The 14,116-nt window shown below is 40.7% G+C and overlaps 1 protein-coding gene across 2 annotated transcripts in view; it reads left to right on the top strand.

The window, feature by feature from the left end:
- LOC139530242 (metabotropic glutamate receptor 8-like) overlaps positions 1 to 13,769 on the top strand; it is a 239,619-nt gene extending 225,850 nt beyond the window's left edge. For both annotated transcript variants that reach the window (XM_071326453.1, XM_071326452.1), the window contains exons 10-11: positions 8,993 to 9,239; positions 13,191 to 13,769. In XM_071326453.1, coding sequence (XP_071182554.1) covers positions 8,993 to 9,239; positions 13,191 to 13,335 — 392 coding nt within the window. In that variant the 3' untranslated portion in view covers positions 13,336 to 13,769. The remainder of the gene's footprint in view (positions 1 to 8,992; positions 9,240 to 13,190) is intronic.
- Positions 13,770 to 14,116: the final 347 nt, after the last annotated feature.

The raw sequence follows: 14,116 nt of genomic DNA, 5'->3' as shown, positions 1-14,116 counted from the left end.
GATTCTGTAGCATTGACGCAGCTTGATGTACAAGTACACACCCTGGACAGAACGCTAATCTGTCGCAGGGCCTTACACCCAATCCATCTTCTTAATGCTTAGTGCCAGGCAGAAAGACATCGAGTTCCAGTTTTAGAATCTTTGGTACGACTCGACCATTCGAACACCCATTCTCAGGGCGGGCAATCTAACCACCAAGCTACTGGGTTTGGTTGAGCATGATACTGAACCAACAAACCCATTATTATTGAATTGACAATGTGCTAAATATGATAATTTAATCATAAACTATCATGTTTGGCATTAGTATTCCTTGCATTTTGTCCACAAACTTGTTAGAAAGAGCACGTTGGCTGAAAGTAAAGTTTCAACTTTTTGGGGGCTGAAAGTAAAGTTTCAACGCTCAACGCCCGTTGAATATGGCCAGTGTCAGTAAACGTTGCCAAAAAAAAGTAATTAAATTGTTGCCAGCAGCACAGTTGCAGTCACCAACGCTCTGGATAACATAAAAACATCCTAACCAGCTCTGCTAGGGCAAGTAAAATGGTCAGTGAGCTGTTCTCTCATTTGTGTTTGGAAGTAGCTAGCAAGTTAGCCAATGTTAGCCAGGTAGCTTGGGTGCTTGACTGCTGTTGTTAGGTCAGAACGCTCGGATGAACCCTACTCCTCTTCCAGAGCGCCCAGTGTGCGCTCTGAACGCTCCGTGAGCGAAACGCTATGAAATTATAAACGGACAATCTAACAACGCTCTGAGTTTACAAACGCACAGACCATACTCTGGCACTCAAGATTAAATTTACGAACACACCCGTAGTATAAACCAGCCTTTGGTCTTGAAATCTTTGGTTGTTTAGTACATGGCCTCACATGCAAAGAGATGGGTGGGGCTAAAGCTTACGAGGGTGTGAATGATGCTGAATGGGTGTAGACAAAAAAAGAGCTCTACAGTAGGTACCAAAACATTCAAAGGTCATTTTCTCAAAAGTGAGGTTACACGTTTATCAACTTTCAAAGCAGAATTACTTTCCCATTGTTCCCCAACTGCAGTGTATGATATACCATTTTCTAGCTCTAAGTCTCTACTTAGATCCAATGTAAAAAAAAAACAGAATTTAAAATGTTGCTACATAATGGGGGGGTCTACTAAGCTAACATATGGAATTGTTTTAAGATGGTCATACCAAGGATAATTTAGCTACTTGATTTAGATTTTTTAGGACCCCTGTAGGTATCAAAAAACATATTTAAAAATGATTTGATCAAATACAAATATTGAATTTGGCGCATTGAATAACACATTCATAAATGGCAAAACAGGCAGTTAAAAGACAAATCATAAGGAATAAGGTTTTGAAGTCTCTTTCCTATATCTAGGAGATATAAGAAAGCTGAAGAAATATTTTTGTTTTTTACACATATTTACACCCATTTTTTGTTGGCACAAACTACCTCCACACTTCTGTATATACAGTGGGGAGAACAAGTATTTGATACACTGCCGATTTTGCAGGTTTTCCTACTTACAAAGCATTTAGAGGTCTGTAATTTTTATCATAGGTACACTTCAACTGTGAGAGACGGAATCTAAAACAAAAATCCAGAAAATCACATTGTATGATTTGTAAGTAATTAATTTGCATTTTATTGCATGACATAAGTATTTGATCACCTACCAACCAGTAAGATTTCCGGCTCTCACAGACCTGTTCGTTTTTCTTTAAGACGCCCTCCTGTTCTCCACTCATTACCTGTATTAACTGCACCTGTTTGAACTCGTTACCTGTATAAAAGACACCTGTCCACACACTCAATCAAACAGACTCCAACCTCTCCACAATGGCCAAGACCAGAGAGCTGTGTAGGGACATCAGGGATAAAATTGTAGACCTGCACAAGGCTGGGATGGGCTACAGGACAATAGGCAAGCAGCTTGGTGAGAAGGCAACAACTGTTGGCGCAATTATTAGAAAATGGAAGAAGTTCAAGATGACGGTCAATCATCCTCGGTCTGGGGCTCCATGCAAGATCTCACCTCGTGGGGCATCAATGATCATGAGGAAGGTGAGGGATCAGCCCAGAACTACACGGCAGGACCTGGTCAATGACCTGAAGAGAGCTGGGACCACAATCTCAAAGAAAACCATTAGTAACACACTACGCCGTCATGGATTAAAATCCTGCAACGCACGCAAGGTCCCCCTGCTCAAGCCAGCGCATGTCCAGGCCCGTCTGAAGTTTGCCAATGACCATCTGGATGATCCAGAGGAGGAATGGGAGAAGGTCATGTGGTCTGATGAGACAAAAATAGAGCTTTTTGGTCTGAACTCCACTCGCCGTGTTTGGAGGAAGAAGAAGGATGAGTACAACCCCAAGAACACCATCCCAACCGTGAAGCATGGAGGTGGAAACATCATTCTTTGGGGATGCTTTTCTGCAAAGGGGACAGGACGACTGCACCGTATTGAGGGGAGGATGGATGGGGCCATGTATCGCGAGATCTTGGCCAACAACCTCCTTCCCTCAGTAAGAGCATTGAAGATGGGTCGTGGCTGGGTCTTCCAGCATGACAACGACCCGAAACACACAGCCAGGGAAACTAAGGAGTGGCTCCGTAAGAAGCATCTCAAGGTCCTGGAGTGGCCTAGCCAGTCTCCAGACCTAAACCCAATAGAAAATCTTTGGAGGGAGCTGAAAGTCCGTATTGCCCAGCGACAGCCCCGAAACCTGAAGGATCTGGAGAAGGTCTGTATGGAGGAGTGGGCTAAAATCCCTGCTGCAGTGTGTGCAAACGTGGTCAAGAACTACAGGAAACGTATGATCTCTGTAATTGCAAACAAAGGTTTCTGTACCAAATATTAAGTTCTGCTTTTCTGATGTATCAAATACTTATGTCATGCAATAAAATGCAAATTAATTACTTAAAAATCATACAATGTGATTTTCTGGATTTTTGTTTTAGATTCCGTCTCTCACAGTTGAAGTGTACCTATGATAAAAATTACAGACCTCTACATGCTTTGTAAGTAGGAAAACCTGCAAAATCGGCAGTGTGTCAAATACTTGTTCTCCCCACTGTATTAGTTTGTATATTCGTTTTTATATTAGTTTATCACAGACGTTTTCATGAGAAGACCAATTTTCCGGATATCTCATGGTCTGACAAACACTGCTGTGCTTGACCACCTTCCACAGCAGATGCGGAAGGCCGACATAGACGGATGTGTGTGTTGGCTTTAGATGCAGCACATGCAAAAAAAAACATATCTCTAGCTTAAACTGATTTTGATGGAGTATTGTTTTATTATGATAATTAGACATTCGCCGGGGTGCTTCAATAGACTCTTAAGGATTAAGTATTGAACAGTGGAGGTATTTTTGTTAAGCCAACAAGCCAAAACTTTAATAATTAGCTATAATTTAAATTGTGATGCTTTTGATTTCACCTAATTTTTACATTTTGTCTTAAAAAGCACATGTTCAACTTCATAAAAAACAAGTTATCCCATCTCAAGCGGTAAAAATATACACTACCGTTCAAAAGTTTGGGGTCACTTAGACATTTCCTTGTTTTTGAAAGATTTTTTATTTTCTTTTGTTCATTAAAATAACATCAAATTGATCAGAATAATAGTGTAGACATTGTTAATGTTGTAAATGACTATTGTAGCTGGAAACTGCAGATTTTTTATGGAATATCTACATTTTTATTTATTTTTTATTTATTTCACCTTTATTTAACCAGGTAGGCAAGTTGAGAACAAGTTCTCATTTACAATTGCGACCTGGCCAAGATAAAGCAAAGCAGTTCGACACATGCAACAACACAGAGTTACACATGGAGTAAAACAAACATACAGTCAATAATACAGTAGAAAAATAAGTCTATATACAATGTGAGCAAATGAGTTGAGATAAGGGAGGTAAAGGCAAAAAAGGCCATGGTGGCGAAGTAAATACAATATAGCAAGTAAAACACTGGAATGGTAGATTTGCAGTGGAAGAATGTGCAAAGTAGAAATAGAAATAATGGGGGTGCAAAGGAGCAAAATAAATAAATACAGTAGGGGAAGAGGTAGTTGTTTGGGCTAGATTATAGATGGACTATGTACAGGTGCAGTTATCTGTGAGCTGCTCTGACAGCTGGTGCTTAAAGCTAGTGAGGGAGATAAGTGTTTCCAGTTTCAGAGATTTTTGTAGTACGTTCCAGTCATTGGAATGGGCGTACAGAGGCCCATTATCAGCAACCATCACTCCTGTGTTCCAATGGCACGTTGTGTTAGCGAATTGATCATTAGAAAACCCTTTTGCAATTATGTTAGCACAGCTGAAAACTGTGTTCTGATTAAAGAAGCAATAAAACTGGCCTTCTTTAGACTAGTTGAGATATCTGGTGTATCTGGAGCATTAATATTCAATATTGTTATGCTTTTGGTATGTTTGAAGTACAATAGAAATGCATTTTGGCTAAATATATCGTAGCTTCGGCAGCCTATTGGAAGACTTAGAGCCGTGGCTTGTTGAGGATGTGGCTTTGTTGTAGTGCTTTTTGGCCTCCCACGAGATGTATTGTCACGCGAGATTGTCTTATGTTGTATTTAAATCCAAATATTATTTAATATTTTGCAAAACATTTCAAAATACATATTATATATATAGTCACCAAATATATTGATTTATATTATTCAAAATGAATTAAATACATTTTCTGAGGAAATGTACATATTTTGTCATATACATTTTATTATACAATTTCAATATATTCTGTAATATATGTTAGAATGTATTTAAAATGTATTAAATAAAATATATATATTTTAGAAATATTTCACATATCTTAATTATCTAAAAATATATTTTAAATGTACTTTTTTTCATATGAGTTGGCATGGAGTTAAAGATGGTTGGATGGAGTCGTGGTTTTTTAAACTGTTTTTTTGGGAATTTAAGAGGTATAGACTTTGATAGATTATGATAGGGAAGATATAAAACATAATGTTTTTTTACAGCATAAGACTTAAGTCTAGTGTAATGTCAAAAGCAAATCTCATCCTCATACCAAACTGAACAAAAATATAAACGCAACATGCAGCAATTTCAAAGATTTTACTTAGTTACAGTTCATGAGTAAATCAGTCAATTGAAATAAATAAATTAGGCCATTATCTATGGATTTCACATGACTTGGAATACAGATATGCATCTGTTGGTCACAGATACCTAAAAAAAGGAAGAGGCGTGGATCAGAAAACCAGTCAGTATCTGGTGTGACCACCATTTGCCTCATGCAGCAAAACACATCTCCTTTCCATAGAGTTGAATCGGCTGTTGATTGTGGCCTGTGGAATGTTGTCCGACTCCTCTTCAATGGCTGTGCGAAGTTGCTGGATATTGTCAGGAACTGGAACATGCTGTCGTACACGTCAATCCAGAGCATCCCAAAAATGCTCAATGTGTGACATGTCTGATGAGTATGCAGGCCAGGGAAGAACTGGGACATTTTCAGCTTCCAGGAATTGTCTACAGATCCTTGCGACATGGGGCTGTGTATTATCATGTTGAAACATGAGGTGATGCCAGCGGATGAATGGCATGACAGTGGGCTTCAGGAGCTCGTCATGGTATCTCTGTGCATTCAAATTGCCATCGATAAAATACAATTTTGTTCATTGTCCCTAGCTTATGCCTGCCCATACCATAACCCCACCACCACCATGGGGCACTCTGTTCACAATGTTAACATCAGCAAACTGCTCACCCACATGATGCCGTACACACTGTCTGCCATCTGCCTGGTACAGTTGAAACCGGGATTCATCCGTGAAGAGCGCACTTCTCCAGTGTGCCATTGAAGGTGAACATTTTCCCAATAAAGTCGGTTATGACGCCGAACTGCAATCAGGCCAAGACCCTGGTCAGGAAGACGAGCACACAGATGAGCTTCCCTGAGACGGTTTCTGAAATTCTTCAGTGGTACAAACCCAGAGTTTCATCAGCTGTCTGTGAGGCTGGTCTCAGACGATCCCGCAGGTGAAAAAGCAGAATGTTGAGGTCCTGGGGTGGAGTGGGTACACGTGGTCTGTGGTTGTGAAGCCGGTTGGGCGTACTGCCAAATTCTCTGAAATGACATTGAATGCGGCTTATGGTAGAGAAATTAATATTCAACAGCTGTGGTGGACTTTACTTAATCTTGATATGCCACACCTTTCAAGTGGACAGATTATCTTGGAAAAGGAGAAATGCTCACAAAGAGGGATGTAAACAAATTTGTGCACAAACCTTTAGAGAAATAAGCTTTTTGTGTGTATGGAACATTTCGGGAAACCTTTATTTCAGCTCATGAAACATAGGAACATCAACTTACATGTTGCATTTATATTTTTGTTCAGTGCATATCTCTACCTACCTGTACATTCAATTAGACTCCTGCTAACCCCCCCACTACTATTCCAAACAGTTTGCATATGACCATGTGCTTGTGATGTGTTTATTAGTCATTCTCTCCTATCTCTGCAATAGCCACCTCAGCAGGTTCAGGTGATAAATGTCACTGAGCTTCATGCCCCAGATTCCTGGCTGACCTAAAACTGAAGGTGATTGTTCCTCAGTTCTTGCCTTTTGAAGCGGATCCCATCACTCTTATTATAGATCTAAAGAAGCTGCTGAACTGGTTCAAACTAGGACTTGCCACCAGCCCCAACTGGAGACCCACTGGAAAACACTCTGCAGTCAAAAGATTAACTTAAAGGTCCAATGTAGTTGTATTTATCTCAATATCAAATCATTTCTGGGTAACAATGAAGTACCTTACTGTGATTATTTCAATTGAAATGTTCTGAGTGGGTGGGGGAAACTGAAAACTGGCTATTAATGGCAGAGAGATTTCTTATTGGTCTTATTGAAACTCTCTTTAACTAATTTAGAAACTCCATCCCACAAAAAAAAGGCTGACATTTCAGGCGGTCTTTTCAAACAACTCTAACACTAAAAGGGCATTATCATAATTTTCACAATTTCAGTATTCCAACCTCATAATGTTGAAAGATAAATACAACACAGGTAAATTGTGTTTTTGACTGCACTGGTCCTGTAAGATAACCTTAAGGGGTTTGAGCCACAGGATAATAATATCACCTATGTAAGTGGCTTCATGTTTGTGCACCGATATGGCTGACCTTGAAATCTACGCCCGACAGAGAGTGTGTAATATAAGCTTTGTTCTCACAATATAAATCATTCCTAGATGTTTGTCTAGAGGCCCTCTAAATGGCTTTATGCTTGAATGTCTACCATACATTTTCAGAATGATACCTTGATGTGTGATGGAATGGCTTCCACTGTAGAGATGTTCAGACTCAAGCGAGATGTGCCACCTGTTGCCAGTTCCTCTTCATTCTCTACCACACTAAATGTACAGATATGGCTGAGCAAAAACCCTCTGAGAATTCTCACTGTCAGTTTACTGCTCAATGAGAGTGCCATTAGTTTTGTTGAATTTTCTAAATGCTGTTGCTATGACTACTCAGGTGGTGTCTAAGCAGGAACCGGAGTGTTTGGCATGTGTTCGCATAAGCGGTTATTTTCTCTCAGCCTCTTGGGGGTGTACTGTAACATTAGAAATAAGTCAATGAAACATGAGCTTGTAATGCTTGGTTAAGTTCAACAGGTGGGAGAAGAGTAGAATTGTGTACATGCGGTCGGGGTACCTCACCTGGGTTGTCAGTGGTTGGATGGGTTTGATTTAAGTGGTTATAAGAAACCTGAATAGTGTACTGCAAGTTTGACTGTTCCATGTGAACACACTATCACAGATTATTGTGAAATAGACACAAATTACTTATTGGAAATTTGTGACAGGCACACTTTTTTGTGTTTATCACACTATTTTCTTCAAAACGCATTTCGTATGTATTACACGAATTTAATTCTTCATAACGTATTCATGTACATTACACAAATTCCAATTTGTTGTGGCTAATTTTAGCTATGTTAGCTAAGTGGCTAATGTTAGCTAGGCTAGCTAGGTGGCTACTGGCTAGCTAGGCTAGGTAGGTAGCTAAACTAGGGGTGAGGTTAGGGGTTAGGGATTAGGTTTAGGGGTTATGGTTAGGTGTTAAGGTTAGGGTTAGGGTTAGGTAACATGCTATCTAAGTAGTAAAAGGGTTAGGTTAGGGTGAGGGAAAGCTAGGTAAGTAGTTAAAAAGTAGCAAGTTGTTGCAAAGTTGCCAATTAGCTAATATGCTAATGTTGTCCATGATGTGATTCAAATATGCAATGTTTGGGTTGATAGAAGGTTGCATTATATTCCCAACCATTTCTTCCCGACCAACCTCTGACATAAGGGCTTAAGTAACCTACTCTTTTTATCTGGGATTGAAATGCACTGAATACAACGTCGTGTACTGCACACACAAAAAGAAAGTTTGTTTGCCTGTCACAAATTTCCAATAAGCAATTTATATATATTTCACAATCTGTGATACTAGGTTGGAACACAATGTGCATGACAAGTGAACAGCAACTAGGTTGTGTACTGGTGTTTTGAGTTTGATCCCAGTACGCTCAATAGACCTCACTATTATGTCCTCAGAAAAAAGCAATTGCCAAATTAAATTAAATCTGTAATGTGTTACAATGTGATTGGATTAATTCAAGCTGCTCTTAGAAAATAAGGTGCTATCTAGAACCTAAAAGGGTACTTTGGCTGTCCTCATAGGAGAACCCTTTTGAAAAACCCTTTTTGGTTCCAGGTAGAACCTTTTGAGGTTCCGTTTAGAGCCCTTTCCAAAGACGATTCTACATGGAACCCAAAAGGGTTCTACCTGGATCCAAAAAGAGTTATACGGGGACAGCCAAATAACCCTTTTGGAACCCTTTTTTCTAAGTCTGTTGTGTTAGGGATCACAAATGTTTCTCTCTCCAGGACTCTCTTTGAAGCATCTCAGACTCATTGACTGATCTCTCTCTCTTTCTCTCTCAATCTGTCTCTCGTCAGATGTACATCCAGACAGCCACGCTGACCATCTCCCTCAGCCTGAGCGCCTCTGTCTCTCTGGGGATGCTCTACATGCCCAAGGTCTACATAATCATCTTCCACCCGGAGCAGAATGTTCCCAAGCGCAAGCGCACCTTCAAGGCTATCGTCACCGTCGCCACCATGACCAGCAAGCTGTCCCAGCTGGCCTCCGAGCGACCCAACGGAGAGGTGAAGACAGAAATCTGCGAGGGCATGGATGCCAGTAGTGAGTATAAAGACGTGATCCCTCACTTCGTAACATATTATACCAAAGCCACCATTTTCACCTATAAGTTTATTTTTAATTTTTATAGCTTATGTTAGGTACAAACCACAGGCAACAGGCTTTCTACATACAGTAAAATCAACCCCAGTTCCTCAGCTATATCTATAGTATCTGAACTATTGTTGTTGAAATCAGCTTGTAGAAAATAACTTGTATGCTCTCATCTAAGATAGTTTAAAAAGACACCTGAGAACAGATTAGGCATAACTGTTCATCAACCAGATTTAGACTTCAAAGCCCTTTCAGATTCCGTTAGCAGAAGTTTCATACAGGCAAGCATCCTGTTGTTTACTTATCATGATTGTGCTGACTGCACAGTTTGATATCTAAAACTTTGCTTCAATTCATATCTCGTCAGCTTCTCATTTCACTGAACCGCTAAGGTGCTGAGGTGAGATGGCGCCGACAGAGATGGTTTCCTCGCTTCGCGTTCTTAGGAAACTATGCAGTATTTAGTTTTTTTATGTATTATTTCTTACAATGTTACCCCAGGAAATCTTAAGTCTTATTACATACAGCTGGGAAGAACTATTGGATATAAGAGCAACGTCAACTTACCAACATTACGACCAGGAATACGACTTTCCCGAAGCAGATCCTCTCTCCGGACCACCACCCAGGACAATGGATATAATCCCAGCAGCTGAGCGAAAACAACGGCAACACAGAAGGGGCAGACGGAGCAGTCTCCTGGTCAGGTTTAGAAAATGGGCACATCGATCTCCGCTCCCGAGTATACAACTCGCCAATGTCCAGTCTCTTAACAACAAGGTATACAAAATTTGAAGCGTAGGTTGCCTTCCAGAGAGACATCAGAGATTGTAACATTCTCTGTTTCATGGAAACATGGCTCTCTCGGGATACGTTGTCGGAATCGGTTCAGCCATCGGGCTTCTCCATGCTTAGTGCCGACAGAGATAAACACATCTCTAGGAAGAGGAAGGGAGGGGTTGTATGCTTTATGATTAACAACATACAGGAACTCAAGGCTGCTCACCTGACCTAGAATTCCTTACAATCAAATGTTGGCCATTCTACCTACCAAGAGAATTCTCGTCAGTTATAGTCACAGCTGTGTACATCTTCCCTAAAGCGAACACCAAGATGGCCCTCAAGGAACTTAACTCGACTCTATGTAAACTGGAAACTATATATCTGGAGGCTGCATTTATTGTAGCTGGGGATTTTAACAAAGCAAATTTGAGAACAAAATCCTAAATTTTATCAGCATATTGATTGCACGACACGTAGGGCTAATACTCTCGACCACTGCTACTCTAACTTCCGCGATGCATACAAAACCCTCCCGCTCCCTCCCTTCAGCAAATCCAACCACGACGCCATCTTGCTCGTCCCGGCTTATAGGCAGAAACTCAAACAGGTTGTACCGGTGACGAGAACCATTCAACGCTGGTCTGACCAATCGGAAGCCACGCTCCAAGATTGTTTAGATCACGCGGACTGGAATATGTTTCGATCAGCCTCAGAGGACAATATTGACCTATACGCTGACTCGGTGAGTGCATTTATAAATCAGTGCATTGGAGATATCGTACCCACTGTGACCATTAAAACCTACCCTAACCAGAAACCGTGGATAGGTGGCGGCATTCGCGTAAAACTGAAAGCACAATCCACCGCATTTAACAATGGAAAGAGGTCTGGATATATGGCTGAATATGAACAGTGTAGTTATTCGCTCCGCAAGGCAATCAAACAAGTGAAATGCTGGTACAGGGACAAGGTGGAGTCGCAATTCAACGGCTCAGACACGAGACGTATGTGGCAGGGTCTACAGGAAATCACGGACTACAAAAACAAAAACAGCCACGTCACGGATATCGATGTCACACTACCGTACAAACTTAACACCTTCTGTGCCCACTTTTTATTTTATTTGTATTTTTTATTTCACCTTTACTTAAACAGGTAGACCAGTTGAGAACACGTTCTCATTTACCACTGCGACCTGGCCAAGATAAAGCAAAGCAGTGCAACACAAACAACAACACACATGGAGTTACACATGGAATAAACAAACATACAGTCAATAACACAATTGAACAAATCTATATACAGTGTGTGCAAATGAGGTAAGATTAGGGAGGTAAGGCAATAAATAGGCCGTAGCAGTCATTGTCAGCAGAGAAATGGAAGGAGAGGCGGCCAAAGGAGGAATTGGCTTTGGGGGTGACCAGTGAAATATACCTGCTGGAGCACGTGCTACGGGGGGGGGGTGCTGCTATGGTGACCAGTGAGCTGAGATAAGGCGGGGCTTTACCTAGCAAAGACTTATACATGATCTGGAGCCAATGGATTTGGTGACGAATATGAAGCGAGGGCCAGCCAACGAGAGCATACAGGTAGCAGTGGTGGCTAGTATATGGGGCTTTGGTGACAAAACAGATGGCACTGTGATAGATTGCATCCAATTTGCTGAGTAGAGTGTTGGAGGCTATTTTGTAAATGACATCGCCGAAGTCAAGGATCGGTAGGATAGTCGGTTTTGAGGATAATTTAGTGCCACCGATGTGGATTGCCAACAAAGACTGCGGCCCCCTCCTGTCCTTCTCAGTGGCTGACGTGAATAGAACATTTAAACTTGTTAACAAGTCAACAAAACAAAGGAGATGATCGTGGACTTCAGGAAACAGCAGAGGGAGCACCCCCCTATCCACATCGAAGGGACAGCAGTGGAGAAGGTGGAAAGTTTTAAGTTCCTAGGCTTACACATCACAGACAAACTGAAATGGTCCACCCACACAGACAGTGTGGTGAAGAAGGTGCAACAGCGCCTCTTCAACCTCAGGAGGCTGAAGAAATTTTGCCTGTCACCCAAAACCCTGACAAACCTTTACAGATGCACAATCGAGAGCATCCTGTCGGGCTGTATCACCGCAAGGCTCGCCAGAGGGTGGTGCGGTCTGCACAACACATCACCGTGGGCAAACGACCTGCCCTCCATGACACCTACAGCACCCGATGTCACAGGAAGGCCAAAAAGATCCTCATGGACAACAACCACCCGAGCCACTGCCTGGTCACACCGCTATCATCCAGAAGGCGAGGTCAGTAAAGGTGCATCAAAGCTGGGACCGAGAGATGGACGAACAGCTTCTATCTCAAGTCCATCAGACTGTTAAATATCAATTACTAACTCAGTGAGGCTGCTGCCTACACTGAGACCCAATCACTGGACACTTTAATAATGTTACATATCTTACATTACTCATATCACATGTATATACTGTATTGAGACCCAATCACTGGACACTTTAACAAATAGATCACTAGTCACTTTAAACAATGCCACATGAAATAATGCCACTTTAATAATGTTTACATATCTTACGTTACTCATATCACATGTATACACTGTATTTTATACCATCTACTGCATCTTGCCTATGCCGCTCGGCCATCGCTCATCCATATACTTATGTACATATTCTCATTCACCCCTTTAGATTTGTGTGTATTAGGTAGTTGTTGGGGAATTGTTAGATTACTTGTTAGATATTACTGCACTGTTGGAACTAGAAGAACAAGCATTTCTCTGCACTCGCATTAACATCTGCTAACCATGTGTATGTGACCAATAAGATTTGATTTGCTTTGCTTTCTAATTTGTTGCCTTTTTGCCTAATCGTGGAGAATTTCACAAATGAATACATGAATACATCTCAAAATGTAATTTCATTGTGAGTGATTAGTCCACATAGCCAACTGTTCTAGTTTACGTTGATGGTGGAAAGCCATAGTATCCTCAACATTCCATCGAGACTGTTCGATTATGGGGTAATGCATTAAGGGAAGGACTGAAACAGTAAATTGAGTACTGAGGGACTACACTCCAGGAAACTAACATCTTCTCTATTCTTGCCTTTATAGTGCCATCAACCAAAACAAAGTATGTCAGCTACACCAATCATGCCATCTGAAGAGAGAAGCACTGAATAGAGAATTACTGAGGAATTCCACATGCAGACTTGGATGTGTCAGATTCACACATGACAGGGTGTTACAACAAGCATGAGACATTGATATTGCTCAGAGTCCAAATAACGACTGAGAGCATGGCAGTCAACATAAATATGTCTGCTCTTTCATGTTCACAGAGAGAGCTAATGGGCCTGCTGGAAGCAGACAAAACACTAAACAAACCATTCAAGAGACTTGACAAAATGAGGGTGGTGAACAGAAGAGGAAAACAAAAGAGAATTTAAATAGAAATTGTTGCGATCAACCATGTTAGTTAGTTTGTTATTCTAATTTTATGTATTTTTGTGGTTGTGAAAATTTCTCATTCGTGTCTTATGTCGTCTGAACTACATTACGAGATGAGTTTGTCTCTGTATCAGCTAACTGAATTGTAGCCTTGAGTTGTGAAATCTGTAAATGCCATGGTTTAAGCATGCACATTTTTATACAAATACTTTATTTATAATAAAGGAATGTTTTGGAAATGTTTAGGATTGTTGGATGAGGTTAAATATGAGAGTGGGATATGATGTATGTGGTTTACCTCAATTTCGTTGGAAATGATACCCAAGGCAAAACAGTTATGTGATTGCCTTGACCTGAATTGAGCACACACCCAAAATATACCAGGATGGCAAGTAGGCAAATTATATTAAGAATGTATGAAGCCTTAAAGCAAACTATGAAAAATATATAGAGCACCCAAAAACTCCATGGTCTCAAATGAAAACAAACAATATTGCTGTAGGATTTCCCCTGAAGGAAACTATATACAGTCGTGGCAAAATAATTTGAGTATTACTGTGAACATAATGCAAATGTTTAGTTTTAACATT

Source organism: Salvelinus alpinus, chromosome 9 (assembly GCF_045679555.1).
Source record: "Salvelinus alpinus chromosome 9, SLU_Salpinus.1, whole genome shotgun sequence".
NCBI classification, from domain to species: Eukaryota; Metazoa; Chordata; class Actinopteri; order Salmoniformes; family Salmonidae; genus Salvelinus; species Salvelinus alpinus.
This window is presented reverse-complemented; position numbering and strand designations above follow the sequence as displayed.